Source organism: Erythrolamprus reginae, chromosome Z (assembly GCF_031021105.1).
Source record: "Erythrolamprus reginae isolate rEryReg1 chromosome Z, rEryReg1.hap1, whole genome shotgun sequence".
Taxonomy (NCBI): Eukaryota; Metazoa; Chordata; class Lepidosauria; order Squamata; family Dipsadidae; genus Erythrolamprus; species Erythrolamprus reginae.
This window is the reverse complement of record NC_091963.1, coordinates 23,700,893-23,726,388: the sequence shown is the minus strand read 5'-3', so window position 1 is coordinate 23,726,388 and position 25,496 is coordinate 23,700,893. Positions and strand designations below refer to the sequence as shown.

At 39.2% G+C, this 25,496-nt stretch overlaps 1 protein-coding gene across 1 annotated transcript in view; it reads right to left on the bottom strand.

Moving 5' to 3' along the window:
- Window positions 1–1,484: 1,484 nt before the first annotated feature.
- MKX (mohawk homeobox) overlaps window positions 1,485–25,496 on the bottom strand; it is a 79,258-nt gene continuing 55,246 nt past the window's right edge. The window contains exons 5-6 of the mRNA XM_070726707.1: window positions 7,607–7,640; window positions 1,485–1,674 (exon numbers count right to left, since the gene is read on the bottom strand). Of these exons, the coding sequence (XP_070582808.1) occupies window positions 1,485–1,674; window positions 7,607–7,640 (224 nt within the window). The remainder of the gene's footprint in view (window positions 1,675–7,606; window positions 7,641–25,496) is intronic.

Sequence of the window (25,496 nt, the reverse complement as noted above, 5' to 3'; positions counted from 1 at the left end):
AGCATCTATTTTAACTTTAAATTGAGTCAGTGCCACAATTGTTTGTCTGTTGTGTACCCCACATGTTTTTAATTCAGGCTTTTCACTTTATATAATATATAGATTTCATTATGCCCTTTTTCCTTCATTGAAATGAGAATTGCCTTCATTTGATACATTCCATACCAAAATAAAAAACATTTTGCATGCATTAAGGCAATAATGGTTTCCGTCGTGGAAAGTTACAGAGCTCCAATGTAAATAATAAACTGAAGCATAGATTGACTTGGTACCAAAAAAAGTGAGCGGCTTTGTTTACTTACATAACAGTTTCAATAAATCTAAAGGAGACTTTAAAAAGAAGGAATCCACACTGGATTTATTGATAGCTTTACTGCAACAGGAACAACTTAAGATGTCACAGGATACTTTTCATGTAAAAAAAAAATTGAGCACTATATAAAGTTAAGAAGAGGAACATTTTCGTAGATGAGATTTAATTTCTCTGTGAGCTGCTATCTTGCTCTCATTGTTACAATAATAAGAGCCAAAACAGCAGTCAGCTAGAGGACAGGCACTATATTTTTTAATCATTTTGAGAAACAACAACATCCAGACTGCAAAGCATCTGAAATGAAGGCTGCTTCGTGTCTCATATAAATGTTCTTGCTGTTTGAATTCTTCTTAAAACGAATGAGGTTTATTTCTTTTTAAAATCTGGATCTCAAGCTCCCAAAGCCATAGTATTGCACTTATTAAAATAATTCTATGGGTAACAAAACATAGTAATTTGTTTTCATTTGAGCAAAGCAGAGTAATTTCTTGGTAACAATCAATTTTTCTTTCATTGAAAAATATAACAATTTCATTTTTTAGATATTACTGGGTCTCTACTTCAGATAAATCAAAAGTTTGAGGGCTTTTAAAACAGTAATAATACCCTTTCTGACGTCAGCTTCGAACTATCAAGATGCGCTTAGAACTACATGCAAGGTTAAGTGTTGGGTGATTGATGTTTTGAGGCACAGATGTCTAAAGCTATGCCCACGTTGTAGCTCACTGTAAGAAAGCAAGGCACTTATTGTTATAGCAATGCAGATGGTTAAAGCGCAGCTTGATTAATACAATAAAATAAGTTAATAATTTGACGTAAAAAGAAAAAAAAACAGAGAATGCCCCCCATCTCCCATAATTGACATGTTATTTAAGAAACAAACTATTTAGCCTGAGAGAATATTTCTTGATTACTGTACCATAACAGAACACAATTCATTGGGAATAGCTTTTACATCACGAACAAGAAAATGAATGAAAACCAAACAAACCTCCTCTTGCTGGTGAGACCTTTCCGATGAGCTACGCTTATTCTTATTCGTCCTGACTGCCACAGACTACAACAGGAGCATCAATCCCTATTCTAGTTCTTTTGTGATCTTACAAGAAAACAAACAGCAATAAAAAAAAATCCACACAGAGAAAGATAAGTAAATCGCTTTCTCTCTCTCTTAAAATGGCATTGGCACCAGTGGAACTTTGACTGTCTTCACCTCTGATATGTGCGAAGATTTCTGAATGATGCAGCTGGTGGTGCCCTGCAGTTTGTCCTTTCCCTGGGCGAGATTGGTTAAGGCCATCGCTGCATTGATCTCCCTCCAATACGTCTCGTCTTTGCTCAGTCTTTTCCTGTTCACTGTACTGGAAACAAACATGAAGAAATGTTTCGTTAATGATCACGATACTCGTGCCCTCAAACAGTGAAACAACACTTGTCTCCACTAGGCGAATAAAAATATGTTTGCTTAAAAAAGATTTTCCTACAGAATGTATAGTACCAGGGCAGTGAAGGGCTACCAAATTTTTTGCTACCACACTGTGAGCGTGGCTTATGCAGAGCGCCCTGCATTTTCTTTCAACATCTTTCAGTGCAAATTGGGTGCGCTGGGGGTGGAGCTCCGTTTTTGCTACCCCACTGCATCCCCCCCCCCGTCCGGGCAGCAGCCCACCCCTGTTCCAGGGGAAGAATCCTGCTTGTCTCTTCTGGTGCCTCTTAGAAACATAGAAACATAAAAGATTGACAGCAGAAAAAGACCTCATGGTCCATCTAATCTGCCCTTATACTATATCCTGTATAGTAGGATGGATATATGTTTATCCCAGGCATGTTTAAATTTAGTTACTGTGGATTTACCAACCACTTCTTCTGGAAGTTTGTTCCAAGCATCTACTACTCTTGGGCCTGTTTTAAGAAAAGAGGCAGTATCTGTCCTCTTGATAGGTCTGGATCTGAGTGGGGCAATAGGATAGAAGGGAACATTCTTTTCTCCCAATCTATTGAAATTTCCCGTCTGACATTATGACATCCTCCCTCATCCTTAATCTTCTGATTGACTTGTTCCTGTCAAGTCAATAGTCATACAGACATACTATAGTTTCCTTCCTCATTTGTGCACACTGACTTAGCTCATACAAGACCCAGTTTTACTTGGTTTATAGGATTAGCTACAATTGTTTCGGCTAGTACTAGGATTGGGCTGCCCCCGGTACGCCTGGGTTCACGATCTGGTAGCGGAAATGTGCACATCTGGGCATCCCCGCCGCACTCCAACCACCCCGTGCAAGAATTTGCTTCTGCACATGTGTGGAAGCAAAGAAACCACCAAAAATTGCTGAAATCTCACACTCACAAGCATCCTTGAATGAGATTTCAGCAATTTTCCGTGAATATTTTGCTTCTGCGCATGCACAGAAGCAAATAAATCACTGACCGCCCCCCCCCCAAATCTCGTGTATTTGAGTGTCCATGAATGAGATTTCAGCAATTTTGGGTGGTTACTTTGTTTCCACCCATGCGCTGAAGCAAATTCTCATGTGGGAATACGCATGCCTGCTGCTACCCCCGCGCACACCCCCGCTGGCCTCCGGGACTGATCTGGTAGGGAAAGTTAAGTGCGGCCCTTCAGTGGCTAATACAACACACTAAACAAATGAAAGAGAGCCCACAGCTTGGGGAATGCACCATCCCATCTGAGACTTCTCAGCTGCTCAATATTCTATGACCTAAGTGCCAGACCCCATTGTAACAACACTGCCAAAAAGGCACTAAGAGTTGTTAACCTAAATCTTGCGTAGTTTCTTCTCTGGCAAAATTAAATTGCTAAGCAGAGCATACAAAACATTTGCCAGACTGTTCTGTTGGGCTCTCTAGTAGATTCCTCCCAAAAATTCACAGGTACAAATTTCAGACAAACACACGTTTGAAAATTCAAAACAATGTTCTTTATAATGAAAATTCACTTAAACTAAGCCCTCTTTTGGGATAGCAAAGAGCACTTGTCTCCAAACAAACTGGTAATTTGTACAAGTCCCTTATCAGTCCTGTGATACTTAGCTTGCAGCTGTGAGGCAATTCACAGTCCTTCTTCTTTCACAAAGTGAAACACACTTTGCTCTGGTTTAGTTTCAAAGCGTGGAAAAATCAGCACACAAAAGGTCAAAGTCAGTAAAGCAGTCACGAAACACAAGGATCAGATAATCCTCCACAATGGCCAAACCCACAGGCTGCTATTTATAGCAGCCTCACTAATTACCACAGCCCCACTCAACCACAGGTGGCCTCATTTTCTTTGATAATAATCTCTCAGTTGTTGCCTATGCATCGCTCTCTGCATGCGTGGCTGTATCATTAACTCTTGTTCTGAATCCAAGGAGGAGCTAGATCATTGATCTCCTTCTGAGCTGTCTGCCACACTCTCCTCCTCCCTGTCACTCATGTCTTCTTGGTCAGAGGAGCCTTCATCAGCAGATTCCACCGGGGGCAAAACAGGCCTGCAGCATGTGGATGTCTTCCCCACATCCACAGTCCTTGGGGCAGGAGCTGGGCCAGAGCTAACCACAACACAGACCAATCCCCAAATAGAACTCACCTGTCTGGAACCCACATATCAGATATCAATACAACCGAGAGAGTCCAAAAACGTTTCACAAGAAGAGTCTGCCATTCCTCTGCTCACAACAGAATACCTTATTCAACCAGACTTGATAACCTAGAGCTCTGTTGCCTTTGAACGGATCTACATGTAGTTCATAAAGCTATCTACCACAATATCCTACCTGTCAATGAATACTTCAGCTTCAACCGCAACAACACACAGAATAGATTCAAACTCAATGTAAACCGCTCAAAACTCGATTGCAGAAAATACGACTTCAGCAACAGATGGCTGGAATGCAGTACCTGACTCTGTGGTTTCTTCCCCTAACCCCAAAAACTTTAACCTTAGACTGTCTACAGTTGACAGTCCGTTTCTAAGAGGTCTGTAAAGGCCGTGCATAAGCGCCCCATCCTGCCTACACACACCCCGTCCTACTGTCCCCATTGTCCAAATTTACCTGTACCCACTTTGCTTTTGTTTATGTTTATACCATACTTATTATCTTGTACACATTTTGACAAATAAAAATAAATAAAATAAAAATGACGCAAATAACCTTTGACTTTCACACATATAGCCTGAAATCCTCTGTTTCTCGGGACTGTTGGGATTTAGGAATAAGAATGCTTATAATGTGCCTCTCAAAGCCCCCTCCTCTCTCTCCCACTCAAAAAGCTCAAAATGTGACGAAGTTAAGAAGGTGGGATGTTCAAAACAGAAAGTGCTTGGTTATTTTTTTAAAAGGAAAACAATCAATATACCAATTGCTTGGTAAAGATGCCAAAATTCAACTAGATAATAGAGGCAAGATTCTTGCCTCTATAGTGCTTGAAGATCATTTGATTATCTCTTGCCATTTAGTCTCACTTACCTTCACTCAAAAGATTGTCACAAAGATTAAAATCGATCCTTTATATGTGTTATTTTAAGAAATAACTCAAGGAAGAAATCTATCTCCTCTGTTTTCCTATTTTGCCCCAACAACTGTGTGAGATGAGTTGGGTTGAAAGAGAAGGGGACCATCCGCAAATCACCCAGCTTTCCTGATTAAGGCAGGACCAAAACAATGTCCTGGTTTCTAGCTTGGTGCCTTCAACTAGCTCTCTTAGCTTGAACTCCTAACCCCAAAACTGGTGCCAGTCCCTGTCATCCCATGAGACCAAATGGCCTTTCAATAACTGCATCTGGGTCAACAGCCTTCTCCCATTGTTCTTTCCAATTCGAGTGGCTCTGTAAAGCGGCCTCTTCATTCAAAGTGATGGAGACATTTTTACTGAATTGAATAAACAAGGGAAGGGCTGGAGAGTAGAATTCTTGAATAGCTTAGCTCAACATCTGTTAAGTTTCACCTAACTTTAAGAATATTTTGCTTGTTTATTTGAAATGCTGCCAACTGCCACCTTCCGTCTAGATTCCTCAACACAGCTCTCCAAGACTTTTGTTAGAAAATAGTAAGTCAGTAGGTGCAGCTCAGCACTTCATTTAAAAGAGTGCCATTTAGACAAAGTAGCTAAGGTGCTAAGGAACCAGTATTGGGGCACAGCTGTTACAGTCAGGTGCCCAGTCCCAGTTGGAAAAACAGAGCTATGCGCGAAGCTCTAGCTGACCGGTGGGCGGGCAGAATACCTTCAGGACCGCCTTCTGCCTAATGAATCCCAGCGACCGATTACGTCCCACAGAGTTGGCCTTCTCCGGGTTCCATTGACAAAACAATGTCATCTGGCGGGACCTAGGGGAAGAGCCTTCTCTGTGGTGGCCCCGACCCTCTGGAATCAACTCCCCCCAGAGATCAGAACTGCCCCCACCCTCCTTGCCTTTCGCAAACTCTTGAAAACCCACCTATATCGCCAGGCATGGGGAAATTGATATATATCCCTCAGCTGTTCCATTTTATGTATGATTTGTTTGGGTTGTATGATTGTTTTTTAATAAGGGTTTTTAAATTATTTTTAATATTGGATTTGTATTTTGTATTGCTTGTTGGTGTTGTAGTTAGCTCTGGCCCAGATCCTGCCCCAAAGAATGTGCAGGTGGATGTGGGGGAGACATCCACATGCCGCAGGCCTGTTTTGCTCCCGATGGAATCTGTCGATGAAGCCTCCTCTGACCAAGGAAGCATGAGTGACAGGGAAGAGGGGAGTTTGGCAGACAGCCCAGGAGGAGATCAATCATCTGTATCATCCTTGGATTCTGAACAAGAATTAATGACACATCCACGCATGTGTAGAGTAATGCATGGGAGACAACAACTGAAGGATTATTACAAGAGAAAATGAGGCCACTTGTGGTTGGGTAGGGCTCCAGTAATTAGGGCTGCTGCTATAAATAGCAGCGTGTGGGTTTGGCCTTTGTGAAAGAGTATCTGATCGCAGTTCTTCAGGAATCGTGTGTTGCTGTTTTCTGGACTTTGTTTGTTGATTGTTCACGCCTTTGAAACCACAGCAGAACAACATGTGTGTGTGTGTGTGTGTGTGTGGGTGTCTCACTTTGTTGGAGGAAGAAGGGGTGTGAAGTTTCTTCACAGCTGCTAGCTAAGTACTTAATGACTGCTTAAGGGAAATTGCACAGACTACCCGGTTGTTTTGGGACAAGTACTCTTTGCAATACAAAAAAAGTGCTTAGCTTATTTTGAATTTTGTGATAAAGAACATATGTTTTGAATTTTCAAACGTGTGTGTGTGTCTGCAATTTGTACCCTTGAATTTTCGGAAGGCTCCTACCAGAGAGCCCGGCAGAACAGTTGTGAGCTGTTCCGAGTCCTCGGAGAGGGGTGGCATACAAATCTAGTAAATAATAATAATAATAATAATAATAATAATAATAATAATAATAATAATAATAATTATTATTATTATTATTATTATTATTATTATTATTACTACTACTACTATTACTACTCCTTCTACTACTATTACTACTACTACTACTATTACCACTACTACTACTACTACTATTACTACTATTATTACTACTATTATTATTATTTCACCAATTTTTGGCATTTTTTTGCTTTCATGCATGCACAGAAAAATATCTCATGCACGAGTATCTTTGTGTGAGATTTAGCTTCTGCGCGTGCACAGGAAGCCGAATCTCATGCCAACATGTGCGCCCACTCCCGGTAGTGCCGTCAATGGGCAGCCCTTCCCTGCAAGGAGCCATCCCCATATTCCAAAAAGCTGAAGGGTAGCAAGAAGGAACTTCCCTAGTTGGCCCATAGGCTTAAAGTCCAAGCAGAAGAATGAGTCAAGTGCTAAACAGAGGAGAACACCATGTGGACAGCAGAGGCATGCAATGTTTCTCATCTTGGCATCTTTAAGAGGTCTGGACCTCATGCTGGTTGGGGAATTTTAGGAATTAAAATCCAGACATCTTAAAAGTTCCCAAGATTTCGAATCACTGCCCTAAGGGCTCTTTCATAGAGTAGGGGTGCCAATATTTTTTCCTACTGGAGTTCATGTATGGTCAATCACTTTCTTTCTTGTTTATCCACCACTTTGACAAGTTTTCCTCCCCCCACCTTCCTAATTTTAGCTTAAGAAGTGAGGGAATTGCTGCCATCAAAGTGTTCCATGTCTTCTGAGCTTGTTATCCTTCTGATGAAAATAGGATGATGTCCATGACTTCTGCTTCCAACAATCTCTACTTATATTTGCCTTTGAACCGTTCAATAAGCAAAGGAAATTTTTACTCACCTTTCACGCTTGTTAGGTCCATTCTCCAGAGTTTCTGAAGGAATAGAGAATATTTTTTTAATTTCCATATTTATAACATTTTAGCATTAGTATTTTTTTTAAAAAAAACAGATGTTTAAAATGATTTTAGTAGGATTATTAACGTTCCTGGCTTAATATTATGGACTGACTCTAGATTTACAGTAATTCACGTGGGTCTGAATCCAATCCAATGATTTAATTTGCAGCAGTGCCTCAGATAGAAAGCCCATACAGAGAGTGGTAAGGACAGCCAAGAATATTAAAGAAATCTCGCTTCTGTTATTCAGGACACTGCTTATAAGCGCTATGTGCGTAGAGCTCAAAGCATTGCTAGCACCCATTTTACAGTCTGTTTCTGTTGCTCCCCTCTGGGAAGAGGTCTTTAAATATTTCTAGCAGGACTACCAGATTCCGTAACTATTTTGTTCCCTATGCCATCTGTCTGGTAATCTTGCAAGATTAGTTTTTCTTGTCAAGTGCATGTGTACATTTGAATTAGACTAGGTTGTTTCCCTGTGTCATATAATATTTATGAGTATATGCATTATTTTGTATTTATTTATTTAATTTTATATTGTGTCATATTTATGTAGTTTTTATTGGAGGTGGTGATCCTATGAGAGCTGTATAATACGAAATATTTTATTATGTTCTGATTACTGTATTCAAAGTGACATTAGAGTTAATTCTATTCTATTCTATTCTAAATAGATCTGATAAATGTGTAGAATTATAATATTGTGAGACTAATGCATACTTCAGTGTTAATAGCAACTTTACACGTGATAAATCTCATATGCTACCTCTGAAAAGTGTTCAGAAACTTCAGATCGTGCAGAACGCAGCCATGAGAGCCATCGTGGGGCTTCCAAGATTCTCCCACGTTTCTTCAACAGTCCATGGCTTGCATTGGCTGCCGATCAGGTTCCGGTCACAATTCAAAGTGTTGGTCATGACCTTTAAAGCCCTACATGGCATGGAACCAGATTACCTCCGGAATCGCCTACTACCGTATGAATCCCAGCGACCAATAAGGTCCCACAGAGTTGGCCTTCTCCGGGTCCCATCGACTAAACAATGTCGTTTGGCGGGCCCCAGGGGAAGAGCCTTCTCTGTGGCAGCCCTGGCCCTCTGGAACCAACTCCCCCCGGAGATTAGAACTTCCCCCACCCTCCCTGTCTTTTGTAAACTACTCAAGACTCATTTATACCGCCAGGCATGGGGGAGTTGAGATAGCTCTTCCCCCTAGGCCATTACAAGTTATGCATGGTATGTTTGTGTGTATGTTTGGTTTTATAATAGGGGTTTTTAGTTGTTTTTATTATTGGATTGTACATGTTGTGTTTATTATTGTTGTTAGCCGCCCTGAGTCTGCGGAGAGGGGCGGCATACAAATCCAATAAATTATAATAATAATAATAATTATTATTATTATTATATCAAAATTGAAAAAAATAATACAGATGTCCCTGTTGTTGTTGTTGTCTACTATCCTTGTCGTCTTTTCAACTACAGAAACACAGTACTGCTAATGTTGAAGCATATCTCAAAATTATTTTGCTACTAGTTAATTTCCCCATTCCAAATTTTGAGCGGAAATATTGGATTGGATTAAATACTTTATTTGGCCTAGTGTGATTAGACACACAAGGAATTCGTCTCTGATACAGAAGCACTTAGTGGACATGCAAAGCAACCGAATTGGATTTGGAACAGATCATGGGGGATGGAAGTAGATGGTTAGAAGTTGTGGTGCAGAACCTTTGGTACCACTTCATAAAGTTGATTTAAATAATGTATTGTAAAGGCCCACACAGCTGGATAGGGTGTAGAAACCAGGAACCACTCAGATTTCATTAGCGTGTCATTCTAGCTACTTTGACTAAAAGATACAGATTTGTGGAACTGAAATGGGCAGTTGGAATGAAAGCACTGGAGAAGCATGAAAGGTACAGAATTATTATTGGTATTATTATTATTATTATTATTATTATTATTATTATTATTATTATTATTAATATATCTTTCTCTACCTTACTTATTTGCTATATTATTACCTTGCTTTTTCTCTAGCTTGGTGTAGTAAACTGTGAACTGCTCTAAGAGGAGTAACAAGTATACCATGTTTGTCTCTAAGTGATACTGTGGATACTGCAAAATCATGTCCATGATAAAAAGCAAGTGATCAGTTTGTGAATTGTGGAATAATAGAATAACAGAGTTGGAAGGAACCTGCTTAGGGAGGAAACCCTACACTACTTCAGACAAATACTTATAAATCTCTTCTTTAAAATTTCTAGTGATTGAACATTTACAATTTCTGGAGGCAAGTTGTTCCACTGGTTAATTGTTCTGTCCAGAAATTTCTCCTTAGTTCTAGGTTGCTTCTTTTCTTGATTAGTTTCCATCCATTGCTTCTTTTTATTTACTTTTATTGGCTGTTTATTAGGCTCAGGTAACTTTACTACGTATGTATAATTTGAAAAGTATAAAAGTATTTGGATTCCGAGCCAATGTATTCCTTTCTCCTGGTGGGTAGCAGTATTTTTTCTTCACTAGGACCAGTGTGTATGTCATCCATAGATGCTTTGATAGGTGAACCATTGCATACTGTATTTTTCAGAGTTTCAGATGCATTGTTTTTCATCCAAAAAAGAGTGAAAATGTGTGTGTGTCTTATACACCAAGCCACCCCTACTCTTTGGTCTCTGCCTGCCAGCAATTTATCTCCTTGCCCCAAACAGCAGCAGAGCCTGATTAGCACAAGCCACTGATTAACTGCCTCCTGACACTCAGCTGATTGATTAAAGTTGCCAGCAAGCCCATGTGCTAAAATCAAAATGAGGCTAAAGCTGCACAGAGGCAAATTGCTGCAGGGGGAGGCAAAGGCTGAAACTGGCTGTTTGTTTTTTGCTGCAAGGAGGTAAGTCAACAGCTATAAATGCCTATAGAATGTTCAAATTATTAGACTTATTTTTTAAAGACTGCTTTATTATTGTGCTAGACAACTTAACAAAATGAAGCTGCTTTTTAAAATAAATGCTTGATCCGAAGAGATCCATTGTATCTTTTTTTAAATAGCAGAGAATACTTCCAGAAAACCCCATCAATTTTAAAGATCTGTAAAGTATAATCTATTTTACATTAGTAAAAAAATCTACTTTACATTATACATAATATACTTAACATTAATAGAAATGTCCTGTTTTAGTATTAAGTATTAGTATTAAGTATTAGTATTAAGATAAGGCACCTGAGTTAAAGCCTGACTTAGTCATGTTTGGTGTAGGTCTATTTAAATAACTAGGAGGAGTTAGTGTGATTACATTTAAGAAAATCTTCTGGCATTAATATACTGCCATAAAGTACATTTCTCCAATTCTTTGCTACTTCTATGGGCCAGGCACACATGCACAGAAATACACAGCAAACAGTGTATATCATCTGTGCTTTTTGCTGTTTGGCAAATTGCTGGGAGGCAGAGGCTTTTTTCCTTGTTTTCCTCTCCCCAAATTAAGGTGCGTCTTATATTCTGAAAAAATACGGTAATTTATTTGTGGGCAAAATCTGTCATTTTACTTATTTCCAATTATACAGCATTAAGAAATTTTTCTTTTCAATTTAGGGCAAATATTTCAAAAGTGGAAAGCCCGCTGAACTTAAAAGGAGATTCATGAAAAACCAAAACAAACACAGCATGAATATTGAATCGCATGTCATATATCATGGACCACCAGAGGCGCATTTCTCTAACAGTTGAGAATTCCTTGTTTCAATTGCACCTCTTCTGTTCATTTTCCACTTAAAATTATGTATTTATTTAAATGTATTATAACCTCCCAGCTGCAGTGGACTCTGGACAGTGTTAAAAAAAAGCAGCCCCCACCCATAAAATCAGATAAAACATGCAAACATGCAGACAACATAGATTAAAAGTATCCAAAAGTGACACAGATCAAACAAAATAAAACTACCAGGGCTTGTAACATTACAGTATGTTAAACCCAGGCCTGAGAAATTAATGTAAAACAACCCAAATGATTTTCATCTGGTGCAGTTTGGATTCCTGGGACATTTTTTTTTAGATTTCACTCCAAGCAGCACATGAGATTCATTGTTTCTGCAGCAGCCCAAAAATATTCATAATCTGTGTCATTTGGATTATTATGTAATTGACATTTTTATGGTTTCCATCAAGTTATGCTACTTCCATAATTATGAAAAAGTTGTACAAATCACCTAAAAATAACATCTTAATGACATAACTGCAACTTGTTGCTTGTATCCTAAGATTTTTATTAATATTGATTGTTTCTTCATTGCTTATTTGACCCCTATGACAATCATTAAGTGTTGTACCACACGATTCTTGAAAAATGTATATTTTTCTTTTACGTACGCTGAGCACATATCCACCGAGACAAATTCCTTGTGTGTCCAATCACACTTGGCCAATAAAATTCTATTCTATTCTATTCTATTCTATTCTACTCTACTCTACTCTATTCTATTCTATAAATGTCAATTACATTCATTGATATGCATAATTTTGTGGACAATTTTCATCCAAGGTGGTCTGTTAAATTAAAGATTTACAGCAGACTAATGATCAAATATGAAGGTCCCAAGAAGGAAGACCTTTGTCATATCCTACACTAGCTGAGCAGGACATCAAAACATGATATTCATTATTAAATGCACTCCATGTATAGGTGAGAAAGTTCAGTAGGGGGTAGCTATTGAAGCTGTGGAGAATTTCAAAAGGGTATTTCACTTCATCAAAGCTAAATCTGAGCATGCTTTTCATCCTTTTCAAATGATTTCATACAGAACTGATTTTGCCACTTCATTGGGCAAAATGAATTCTCTTGTGTCTCTGCTTTCTAAATGTATTGTTCCACTTAATAGAATCTGTCAGAAAATTGTGAAAAGTAACATTCAAAATGCGATCTTTTCTATAGGCATGAGAATATCTTGTTTTTTTAAAATCTTTTTTAATGACACAATCTAATCTTCCATATTGTTTTCCAATAAAGTAGAAGGGATTATTTTAGATGCATATGCATAAGATATGCATTGTTTACCAATTAACCACTTAATTCATTAAATAATGTTTATTGCCTACAAAAGTGCTATGAGATATATATATATATATACACACACACACACACACACACACACACATACATACACACACACACACACACACACACACACAGGTAATTCTCAAGCTATGTTCATAACTGAGACCTGCAATTATAAAACATCCAATTGCTGCATGAACAATTGGTGAAATTGCCTCTAGTGCAAGTTATCTTTATACTTCTGTTGGGTTAGTTGCTTGTTTCCACCTACTCTCCAGTTTGATTTTCTAAAAATGCCTAGGAGTCTATTTAGAACCCCAACAACAACATAACAACTATGATTAGCATCTTCTGTGTGACAAACATACCATGGTCTGCCTGTAACTGAAAAATGCATTCTTTTATTTAAAGACCAAATAACAGTTTTATCTGTATCAAGTGAATGCCAATAAGTGACAGAGTTGTAAAAAATGGAAAGTGGAAAAATGTGAAATCAAATTAAAGGTTATAATGCCAAAAAATATTTTCTAGAGCCAGTAAAGAGATGTAGAAATGATTGCGTAGTCTCTTCAGAATGTAATTACTAATACTATGAAACCTATCATGAAGACAGTTGGATGCATTCAATTTCTTAAAAGTTGGAGGCCTTCTTCATATTAGATTGATTTCAGCATATTGCGCAAGACAGTCTCTTTGACAGTCATTTTTGAAAGTAGATGCCGCTCATCTTTGATAAAGAAAATAATATCTTACTAGAGACCTTGAAGATGAAAGACACTCTTATGTTTTATGTTGCAAAAGTATTTTCCTTATTATTTTAGTTCCAGTCAAATTCAACCTCATATCAAAACAAAACAAAAATTATTTTATTTATAACCTATCTTTTATTCAGGAACTTAAGCTGGCATACCTAATAGCCTGGAATAATACCACAATTTCCACATATAATTCTGCCTCATGCTCAATACAACCACAATGCATGATAAACACTCAGATTCCAGTCGGATACCACTGCATATAGAATTTTGCCACTTTCACAAAATTTTCAGAAATTTAAAGAAAAACTAACCAAATGCCTTCTTTAGAATTATTTTAGAACTATTTTGAGATGAAGTTTTTAAAAGTGGGGAAACAATTGAAAATACTATAAGGAAAATTTACTTTGGTTCTGTTTGTATATTTGTCAGCAAATATAGGTGGCTGACTCGCCTAGTCTCTGAGAGAAAATGAGTAGCAATAATAATAATAATAATAATAATAACAACAACAACAACAACAATAATAATAATAATAATAATTTATTAGATTTGTATGCCGCCCCTCTCCAAGAACTCGGGGCGTCTCGCAACAATAAAACAACGTACAAATCCAATATCTAAAAACAATTAAAAAACCCTTATTAATAAAATAGTCATACAACCCAATCAAACCATACATTATTAGATTGCCCATTTGGCCAGAGGTGGGTTTCAGCAGGTTCTGATCAGTTTTAGAAAATCGGTAGTGAAAATTTTGAGTAATTCGGAGAACCGGTAAATACCACCTCTGACTGGCCCCGCCTCCATTTATTCTCTGCCTCCCAAGTCTCAGCTGATTGGGAGGAAATGGAGATTTTGTTGTAATCTTCCTCTGCCACACCCACCAAGACATGCCACACCCACAAGCCACGCCCACAGAACCAGTAGTAATTTTTTTTGAATCCCACCACTGCACCTGGCTTCGTGTCTAAGGTGGGACTAGAACTCTCCCACTCTCCTGCTTTCTAACCTGTTGTCTTAACCAAGATATCAAACTGCCTCTCTACCTCAAATTGATTAGGCCAGTGATGGTGAACCTTTTTTTCCTTGGGTGCAAAAAGAGCATTGCGCATGCATGAGTGCCCACCCCCATAATTAAATACCTGGGGAGGGTGAAAACAGCTTCCCAACACCCCCTGGAGGTCCTCTGGAGACCAGAAACAGCCTGTTTCCCAACTTCTGGTAGGGCCAGTAGACTCGTGTTTCACCTTCCCCAGGCTCCAAAAGCTTCCCTGGAGCCGGGGGAGGGTAAAAACGCCACCCCCACCCCCGGAGGCTCTCTGGAAGCCAAAAACTCCCTCCCACAGCCTCTGTGTGAACCAAAAATCATCTGGCCAGCACACACATGCACATTGGAGCTGACCTAGGGCAACGGCTTGTGTGCCATCTGTGACACCCATGCCATAGGTTCGCCATCACTGGATTAGGCATTATGTTAGATCCACTTTAGAAATCTCCATGCTGTTTCTAGATTTCTGCTAGTAAATCCAGATTAATTCTGAAGAAAGTGGTATCATTATTCTACAAGGGTCTTATAGAAAAAGCCCTAATTAGAATTCCATAGTGATGTAGATTGCTAGGATTGTATTTTTAAGTTATAGTAACGTTAAAATCACAAGGCAGCCTCCACATAAAATGTAAATAAATCTACTAACACGAAGAACTAAAATAGAGGTGAACATCATGTTCAGGAACCACTTTGCTATTTATGGTTCCTCTCAAAATGCTTCTTATTTAGTGTTTTCAGCTCCCGTAAACCATTTGATGAGTCAGTCACTACATCTAGAGAAGAGAAATTCAGAAATCTAGAGTATTCCGGATTTGGGCAGCATTGGGTATCTACGAGACCACCTTCTGCCGCACGAATCCCAGCGACCGGTTAGGTCCCACAGAGTTGGTCTCCTTCGGGTCCCGTCAACTAAACAATGTCGTTTGGCGGGACCCAGAGGAAGAGCCTTCTCTGTGGCAGCTCCGACCCTCTGGAATCGGCTCCCTCCAGAGATTAGAACTGCCCCCACCCTCCTTGCCTTTCGTAAACTTCTTAAAACCCACCTCTGTCGTCAAGCGTGGGGGAACTGAAACATCTCCCCCTGCCTATGTAGTTTTCTGTGTATGATATGACTGTATGTATGTTTTTTATATATTGGGGTTTCTTGTTGTTTAGACTTTTTAAATGTATTATTGTTATTTTAGAGTTTAACTATTCGATTTGTCATTATGTATTGTTTTTATCATTGCTGTGAGCCGCCCCGAGTCTACGGAGAGGGGTGGCATACAAATCTAATTAATAATAATAATAATAATAATAATAATAATAATAATAATAATAATAATTATTATTATTATTATTAATTAGTAGCCTTGTAGTTTACCCCCAGATGAACATCTTTTCGGACAATTTTCGCGAAGTACAGTGCTATGATTAATTTCCTTACTTCCTACTCATTGTGTGAAAGATTCTTCAAAAGGAGGGAACGAACCGCTCAGCTGCACAGAAGGGTGAGGAAGCGACTCTACATACAAAGGGTCTGTTATGTGTAAGAAGGAAAGCTAAAAAAAGAGAGAGCGAAAAGGGAGCTCATTTTCTGATGACTTTCCACTATATTTCCTTTAGTAAACAGCAAAGCCAAGACTTATCACTCACAAAGCCTCCTGGGAATCAAGAGCAATGCTTATTTCGAGAGCTTAGGCATTGCACACCACTCCAAAAAAACATTAATTGAGTACACAGAATCGGGAATTTTGCAAAAAAATAAAATAAAAATTAAACAATGGAATATTGCTGCACTGAATTATGCCACAGCTGGGTCAAATCACGCAAGTGTTAAATAAGTCACTCATCCAAAAAATTATACATCTTTGGGTGTACATTAGATGCCAGATGTGCCTGATTTTCCTGTCAAGGACAATCTTCCTTCACAGAACAGAATATCATTTCCTGAGTTGTCTCAATTCCAGATCACAATAATGTCCCTCTCCTGTACTTTTTAAAATACAATCTTCCCATTTTTGCAGGCATGACTTAGGTCAGTGATGGCAAACCTCTGGCACGGGTGGCACAGGTGGCACATGGAGCCATATTTGCTGGCACATGAGCTGTTGCCCTAGCTCAGCTCCAAAGTGCATGTGTCTGCTGACCAGTTGATTTTTGGCTTGCACAGAAGCTGTGGAGGATGTTTTTGGCTTCCAAAGAGCCTCCGGGAGGATGGGAGAGGGTGTTTTTACCCTCCCCAGTTCCAAGGAAGCCTTTGAACCTGGGGAGGGTGAAACACAAGCCTACTGGGCCCACCAGAAGTTTGGAAACAGGCCGTTTCTGGCCTCCAGAGGGCCTCCAGGGTATGGGGGAAGCTGTTTTCACCCACCCCAAGCATTGAATTATGGGTGTGGGCACTCGGGTAAGCAAGATAGCGCGCGCCCATGCACTTTAGGCATCTGCGGGGGAAAAGGTTCGCCATCATGGACTTAGGTGATAGATAAGACACTCTTCAGCTAGATGCCATGTTATTTTAAAACAAACAAACATGAAAAGATCCATTTATACCTGCTTTCTCTTTAGAGAGCAGGGTAAAATGCTGCCGGTTTGGGCATACCGGTAGCTGTGGATAACTGGTAGTGGTGGTAGTGTAAGCTCCGCCTACCAGTCTGGACACGACTTTTTTCTTTAAAAAAAATACTGCACATGTGAAAAGCCTCCTGCGCATGCACAGAGGGTGACAAATTACGCACTTCTGAACCGGTAGGGAAGATAATTAGATTTCACCACTGTTAAGAGAGACATTATGTCTTTTTCTTCTGAAAGGTTTTTTTAAAAAAATAATTTGTACTAATTTTTGCATGTTTATTAAAAACAACATTTCAATAATTTAATACAGATCTAAGCCCGATTTCTTACGTTTGTTGCCTTTCTTAAATCACCTCTTTATGTAGAGGTGTTTTCTATAGTGGTCTTTTAGATGCCTCTTGTAAAACCCAGTATGATGCTAATCTTGCAGATCAGATGGAGGCAATTTCTTTTTCTTGCTTTGTTTCATTATACACTCTCTACTGCCGTTTACTTACATGTCTGCTACACTTAAGAACTATTTCAGCCTTCACTGAGCCTTTTTGTATTTTTTTGAAAAAGCTGAAAGTCCAAGTGTAACATTTTCACTACACAGAGAATCCGGGATCCACAAAGGCTTGAATGCTAGCCATGAGAAAAGTCTGGCTACTATTCCATCCCACCGCAAATTAAAAAACTTGTAAGAATGCAGGAAGGGTTGGACTTACTGTATTCACTGCAAAGCATTCCTGAGGGAATTGGTGGGCTTCCATTTTTGTTTAACCCTTAAACCTCCTGAGAGCTCACAGCAATATTAATTTCTTTATAGGGCCATTTTTTACAATGCTTTCTAAAACACAAAGGTTGTCACACATTCAAGTAATCATCTGGCTCTGTTTCCTATATAATGAACCAGCTCCCTCCAGAGATTAGGATTGCCCCCACCCTCCTTGCCTTTCTTTCTTTCTTTCTTTCTTTCTTTCTTTCTTTATTTATTTATTTATTTATTTATTTATTTATTTATTAATTATTTATTTATTTATTTATTTATTTATTTATTATTTAGATTTCTATGCCGCCCCTCTCTGCAGACTCGGGGCAGCTCACAGCAAGATACAGCAAATCATGACAAATCCAAATAAATTTAAAATATTTAAAAAGATTTAAAAAAGAACCCCATTTACTAACAAACACACACACAAACATACCATGCATAAATTGAACATGCCCGGGGGAGGTGTTTCAGTTCCCCCATGCCTGACGACAAAGGTGGGTTTTAAGGAGTTTACGGAAGGCAGGGAGAGTAGGGGCAGTTCTAATCTCAGGGGGGAGTTGGTTCCAGAGAGTCAGGGCCGCCACAGAGAAGGCTCTTCCACTGGGACCCGCCAACCGACATTGTTTAGTTGACGGGACCTGGAGAAGGGCCACTCTGTGGGACCTAATCGGTCGCTGGGATTCGTGCGGCAGAAGGCGGTCTCGGAGATATTCTGGTCCAGTGCCATGAAGGGCTTTATAGATCATAACCAACACTTTGAATTGTGACCGGAAATTGATCGGCAGCCAATGCAGACTGCGGAGTGTTGGTGAAACATGGGCATACCTAGGTAAGCCCATGACTGCTCTCGCAGATGCATTCTGCACGATCTGAAGTTTCCGAACACTTTTCAAAGGTAGCCCCATGTAGAGAGCATTACAGTAGTCGAACCTCGAGGTGATGAGGGCATGAGTGACTGTGAGCAATGAGTCCAGGTCCAGATAGGGCCTTTCCTAAACTTCTTAAGACCCATCTCTGCCGTCAGGCATGGGGGAATTGAGACCTCTTCCCCAGGCCTATATAGTTTATGTATGGTATGTTGTGTGTATGCTTTTTAAATTATGGGTTTTTAGTTTTTTAAATATTAGGTTTGTATTTTACATTGTTTTCTACTATTGCTGTGAGCCGCCCCGAGTCTACGGAGAGGGGCGGCATACAAATTTAATAAATAATAATAATAATAATAATAATAATAATAATAATAATAATAATACAACAATGAACTCTGGGAGATGTGAGTTCAACATCAGTAAGATGGCAAACATAGTTTAATGAAGCATGGCACTAAAATGTGGGGTTCATACTGTGATATTACATCTGACATCTTCTTGTCTGCTGTCCTAACCCCAGCAGAGGCATTGTCTTCATATCTAGTCATTTTTTCAAAAGGCAACTGGATTTGGTTGTTTGCCTGAACACATTTCGCTTCTCATAAAAGAAGCTTCTTCGGTTCTGAAGAACTGAAGAAGCTTCTTGGATGGAAAGCAAAACATCTTTAACTAAAAATTAAATCCAGTTGCCTCTTGAAATAGCACCTTTGGGAAAACCATGACCTGAATGACTGAAGAATCTCCGTAGACATTTATCTAACATATGGGAATACCCTGAAATGTCTGCTCATCAAAAGAAGGCATGACTCATTTCCACTACTGAAAAAGAACTTCAAAACCTTTGCATGTTCAGAGAACAAAAGAACAGAGGAAATGGGTCATTCAACAAAATGTTGAAACATGCCTTCCCTCCCAAAAGTTCAAACTAAGTCTCTTCTTCCCTAGCTTTAATTCATTTTCTTCTCTTTATGGATAGTTCCAGGTGACTTTTCATGGAAATTCCTCTAAATTGAGTTGAAAATGCATCTAAACCAGACTGTTTTGATTATTTTCACAGCTATTAGGATATGAAAACATATGGTAGATCAGTTTCTAACGACAGGTCTGTCTTGACTGACCACTCACTGGCTATCTCTGGAATTAAGAAATGGCAAAGAAGGAAAATTAAATAAAATGTGCATCTAATTTTTTTGGCAATTTACTAGAAACATAGAAACATAGAAGTCTGACGGCAGAAAAATACCTCCTGGTCCATCTAGTCTGCCCTTATACTATTTTCTGTATTTTATCTTAGGATGGATATATGTTTATCCCAGGCATGTTTAAATTCAGTTACTGTGGATTTATCTACCACGTCTGCTGGAAGTTTGTTCCAAGGATCTACTACTCTTTCAGTAAAATAATATTTTCTCATGTTGCTTTTGATCTTTCCCCCAACTAACTTCAGATTGTGTCCCCTTGTTCTTGTGTTCACTTTCCTATTAAAAACACTTCCCTCCTGGACCTTATTTAACCCTTTAACATATTTAAATGTTTCAATCATGTCCCCCCTTTTCCTTCTGTCCTCCAGACTATACAGATTGAGTTCATTAAGTCTTTCCTGATACGTTTTATGCTTAAGACCTTCCACCATTCTTGTAGCCCATCTTTGGACCCGTTCAATTTTGTCAATATCTTTTTGTAGGTGAGGTCTCCAGAACTGAACACAGTATTCCAAATGTGGTCTCACCAGCATTCTATATAGCGGGATCATAATCTCCCTCTTCCTGCTTGTTATACCTCTAGCTATGCAGCCAAGCATCCTACTTGCTTTCCCTACTGCCTGACTGCACTGTTCACCCATTTTGAGACTGTCAGAAATCACTACCCCTAAATCCTTTTCTTCTGAAGTATTTGCTAACACAGAACTGCCAATACAATACTCAGATACAATACTAGCACTTCAAATTTTTATTATCAAATCTGGCATGAACACATTTAACTCATCTTGTATGAATTGGGTTTTTAAAATTATTATTACTGTTGGAAATGACTTTATTGACCCAGATTTTCCAAATAATCTAACGGAAGAAAGAAAGGGAAGAAGAAACCAATAAGGGTGATTCAATGTGATTTACTAGGTTACCTACAGTTCTCCCAAACCACAGTTTGCAGGCAGGCATGAAGCGCGTGCTATACTTTCACAGGGCAATCTAAGTTAACTGGGAGTTCATGTAATTACATTATGTTGGAAGGAACTCATATGAATGTCCACAGGAAAAAGTGTCTGCAGATTAGAAAAATAAAGTCTCAGTGGAACTTAACCAACATGATAACAATTCTAAAATCAACAACATATTAACGATTAAAAAATGCTTTATTTGTCTTGTTGCATTCCAATTTTAGACTGCCTTGTTTTCATGTGTGCACTTGAAATCTGGCAATTCATCAGAAAAAAAAGGACATTTGAGGGCTTACAGATTCCCACAATAAAAGAATGGATGGTAAAGCTAATAAAATTGTTAGAAACAACAAAATTGACTATTCTGGTTGAAGAAAAATCTTTATGCAGCTTTGTTTTTACCTGAAAAGCACTTTTTTGTGTGTTTTTGCTTGAAACGAAAGGAAATGGTATTTTAATTTTGGGCGCTGTTAATTAGAACTATTTATGACTCTAGAAGTACTGAGAACTACTGTTAATTTAGGACAAAACATTACTATATTTTATATTTGTATTTGATTGAAAAAAAGAGGAAGTTACTCCTTTTCTTTTTTCCCCCCTTTCTTAATTTTTTTCTGACTTCTTTTTCCATTTTTTTATTTGTATGTTTTCTTATATTTAATTTTTTGCTGAAACTACATAATTTTTAATTAAAAAACAGAATTTGAATTATAGTGATGTGTGTGTGTGTGTGTATCTTTAATGAATTAAAATCTGGATATGAATTAAAACTTGGTCAAGCAGTTATTTTCCCTTATTTGGAAGAAGAGATCTCCTCATTTTGCCAACTTGAATGGTGTTTCCGCTAACGTCAATGCAAATGGATCATATGGCTGGTAGCCCCAGCTTAGACATCAGTCTGTCTTAAAGTATATGTCCAAAGGTAGGCGTATTGGAAGCCTCTCTGGACCAAGTCTTACCAGCCTCAATTTCAGTGAGCAAGTCAAGCACAAAGCCATCTACAGGAATTTTTCTAGGTGAGGAAGGAGAAAGCTGCAAGAAAGGATGTGATTTAATTTGTGCATTTAACATATGCACAACCCCCCTGCCCATTTTTCTAATAAGGTATTGGATTGTATATTTTGTGGAGGGGAAATGTTATTTAACAATTCCACACGTTTTGTCATAAATATGGTCTCATGTCTTGTGTATAATAGGAACATGGCAAGAAGCTTTATACCAGCGTTTCCCAACCGGTGTGCCGCGGCACACTAGTGTGCCGCGAGACACGGGCAGGTGTGCCGTGAAGCTTCTAGGGAAGCTCCAGCTGGACGGGGCGCTGCCGGTGCAAACCTGCTGGGCCCCAAAGGAGGAAGGCAGGAAAAAGGAGAGCTTAATTCTTCCGTTCCGCGTAAGGAGCTGGGCGTTGGAGTTTGGGGTGGGGAGCGATGAAAGTGCGGAGGCCGGCTCCGCGGATGCCCACACCCCCCAGTGCCTCCGCTCCCCTCACGCCCCTGGCTTCTCACAGCTGACGCCCGCCCGCCCGATCTGCCCCTTTCTCCAGCTCCTCCCGCAGTGGTGGCTGCAACGGCGGCGAGCGCTCGGAGAAAACCTTCTCACAGTGGAGGTCGGAGAAGGTTCTTTGGAACGTCGGGGGTGCGTGCGTGCGCGCGCCCTATCCCCCAGCCAGCCTACCCAGAAAAAGCTTTGCCGGCCTCCGCAGAGAAGAAAGGAAGAGAGAGAACAAGAGAGAGAAGGAAAGGAAGAGAGAGAAAGAGATAGCAAGAGAGACAGAATGAGAGAGAGAGAGAGGGGAAGGAAAGAAAGAGACAGCAAGGGGGGAAGGAGGGAGAGAGAAAGAGAGCAAAAGAGAGAGGAAGGAAGGAAGGAAGGAAGGAAGAGATAGCAAGAGAGACAGAATGAGAGAGAGAGAGAAAGAAAGAAAGAAAGAAAGAGACAGCAAGAGGGGGGAAGGAGGGAGAGAGAAAGAGCAAAAGACAGGAAGGAAGGGAGAAAGAAAGAGATAGCAAGAGAGACAGAATGAGAGAGAGAGAGAAAGAGAAAGAAAGAGAGACAGCAAGAGGGGGAAGGAGGGAGAGAGAAAGAGAGCAAAGAGAGAGGAAGGAAGGAAGAGGGAAAGAATGAGAGAGAGAAAGAGACAGCAAGAGAGACAGAATGAGAGAGAGAGAGAAAGAGAAAGAAAGAAAGAAACAGCAAGAGGGGGGAAGGAGGGAGAGAGAAAGAGCAAAAGAGAGAGGAAGGAAGGGAGAAAGAAAGGGATGGAGAGAAAGAGGGAGGGAGAGAGAAATAGAGTGAAAGGGAGGAAGACAGATTTTTTTGTCCAAACTTTTTTGCGCCCCCCCCCCGCTCAATGTTCCCCAGGATTTTGAAAATGTGAATAATGTGCCGCGGCTCAAAAACGGTTGGGAAACACTGCTTTATACTGAATGATAGCCCCATTCATCTAGCTATGATCATCCACACCACTAGGTAGCAGTGTTCTAGATTTCAGAAGTCTTTCTCAACCTTACCTAGAGTGTCAAGAACTAAATCTAAACCCTCATTGCATGCAAAGAAGAAATCCCATAACTCAGCTACAAATCTTTCCTTTATCTTATCAGGATTCTGCAGGAAAAGCCTTTTGTAGTGGGGAGCACTCTACATCTTAGCTTTTACCCTACAGAAAATTGATTAATTAAGGTCAGTTTTTGGTAAATAATTTTACATTGTACCGGTGCATTTGGAATTGACTGTTCTTAAAATTGAAGATTTTGTATCTGATTATATATTTAACTTTAAAAAAATGCCTGACCGGATCAAAGAACAGTTTTACTATTTTTAATAAAAGTCCAGCAAATATATATACATTGCTAATTTTTCAGGGTGAAAACCTGGAAATTTTTTATACATGGCTAAAATAGAAATCTATTCAAGTCCTAGAAAAATATTGGCCTGAAGAAACTTATATATAACACTTCAATTTACATTTTACCTTTTTGAAATGTGAAATAAAAATAATAGACTGAGTTCACCTGATTATTTAACAGGTTGATATGTTTACTTGCTGCCTGAATTGCTATTATCAAAAAAAGTGGGATATAAATTTAATAAATGGCTTGGGACCAGGTTATCTGAGGGACCATCTACCTGATCCATTAGAGGAGGGAGACATGGAAAGATGCGGGTCCCATCCCCGAGGAAGATACATCTGGTGGGTCCCAGAAGAAGGGCCTTCTCCATGGTGGCTCCCTCTCTGGAACATCATTCCCCCTGAGATTAGAATGGTCCTCACTCTTAATGTCCTTCCAGAAGGCACTGAAGACCTGGTTCTGCCAGCAGGCTTAGAGACTGCAGATTGGGATGGAGCCCATTAAATGGCTGGTGTGATGTGCTGTCGCTGGGGTGGGTGGGGAGTGATTTTGTTATAATGTACTATATTAATTGATTCTTTTTGTTAGTTTTTATTGTTTTAAATATAGTCTTATTTTCTGTAAGCCGCCTTGAATGGCCATGGGCGAATAGGCAGCAATATAAATTCAATGCATCAAATAAAAAATACTACAAAAAGCATTTCCATTAGTTTCCTTAATTTTATAATGCCATTTGATTGAGGCTGTGCTCCACAGTCTACCCACAATTATGAAAGAGGTGCACCAATTTCTGAGCATTGACATTTTGTATTATTTTTACAATACAAATCTTGCTCTTAGCAAAGAAAAATCTCAATCAGAAGAAAGAAAAAACTGAAGTACAAACAATATTCTTGCAAGTAACTCTTTCCCCCTCAATGTTTAATCAGTTGCACCTTTACTTACTTTTATCTTTAAAAAACCCCCCGCAAATACTCTGGACCCTACCTACTTATCTGGTATCAATTCCTCTAACCAACCTCCTATCTCCATCCCATCAACAACTGTTTAAGATAGCATAAATCATTGCCTCTGCTTTCTTCTTTTTAAAAATATATGATTATAGATTTCATGGGTCACCATGGCAGATTCACTACTGTTTTAAAAATTTGCAGATGTTCAGAAAATATTAATCTTAACTTCTTGTCTTTCTCTATCACACACACACACACAGAGATAGAGAAAGACGGAGAGAGACAGAGAGATAGAGAAAGACGGAGAGAGACAGAGAGAGAGGGAGAGAGGGAGAGAGACAGAGAGAGAGGGAGAGAATTAAATGACAAAATAATGGAACTGTCTTGTTTTTCTACTCTTCCCTGTTGGCTCAACCCACAAAAAAACATGTTTTTAAAACTTACGATGTATGACAAAGACCAGAGCTTTGATTCTCTTCATTTTGGTTACCTAATAAATTGAATTAGCTTGTTAAGTCTGAAGAGTCTAAGAATACAATCTCGAGTACTACTTTAGCTCTCTGTATTTGGGTCAAGTTATGGTCCGGCTTCTAGAATTTAAATTTCCTTCCCTTGCGATCTCCCATGATGGCAGTTGTGCTGGTCTGAAGCACAAAGCTTAGCAAAATGAATTAGCTGATGCATGTTTAACTTTGCATTAAACTGCCCCCTAGATGCAAAATCCAGGAGAGAAGGAAAAGAATGAAATACGATTTGCAAAGTACAAAGTGCTGTATTAAAAACAGTACTAAGACATAATGATAATTACAGATGGGTCGCTTCTGGAATGAAGTCAAGGTC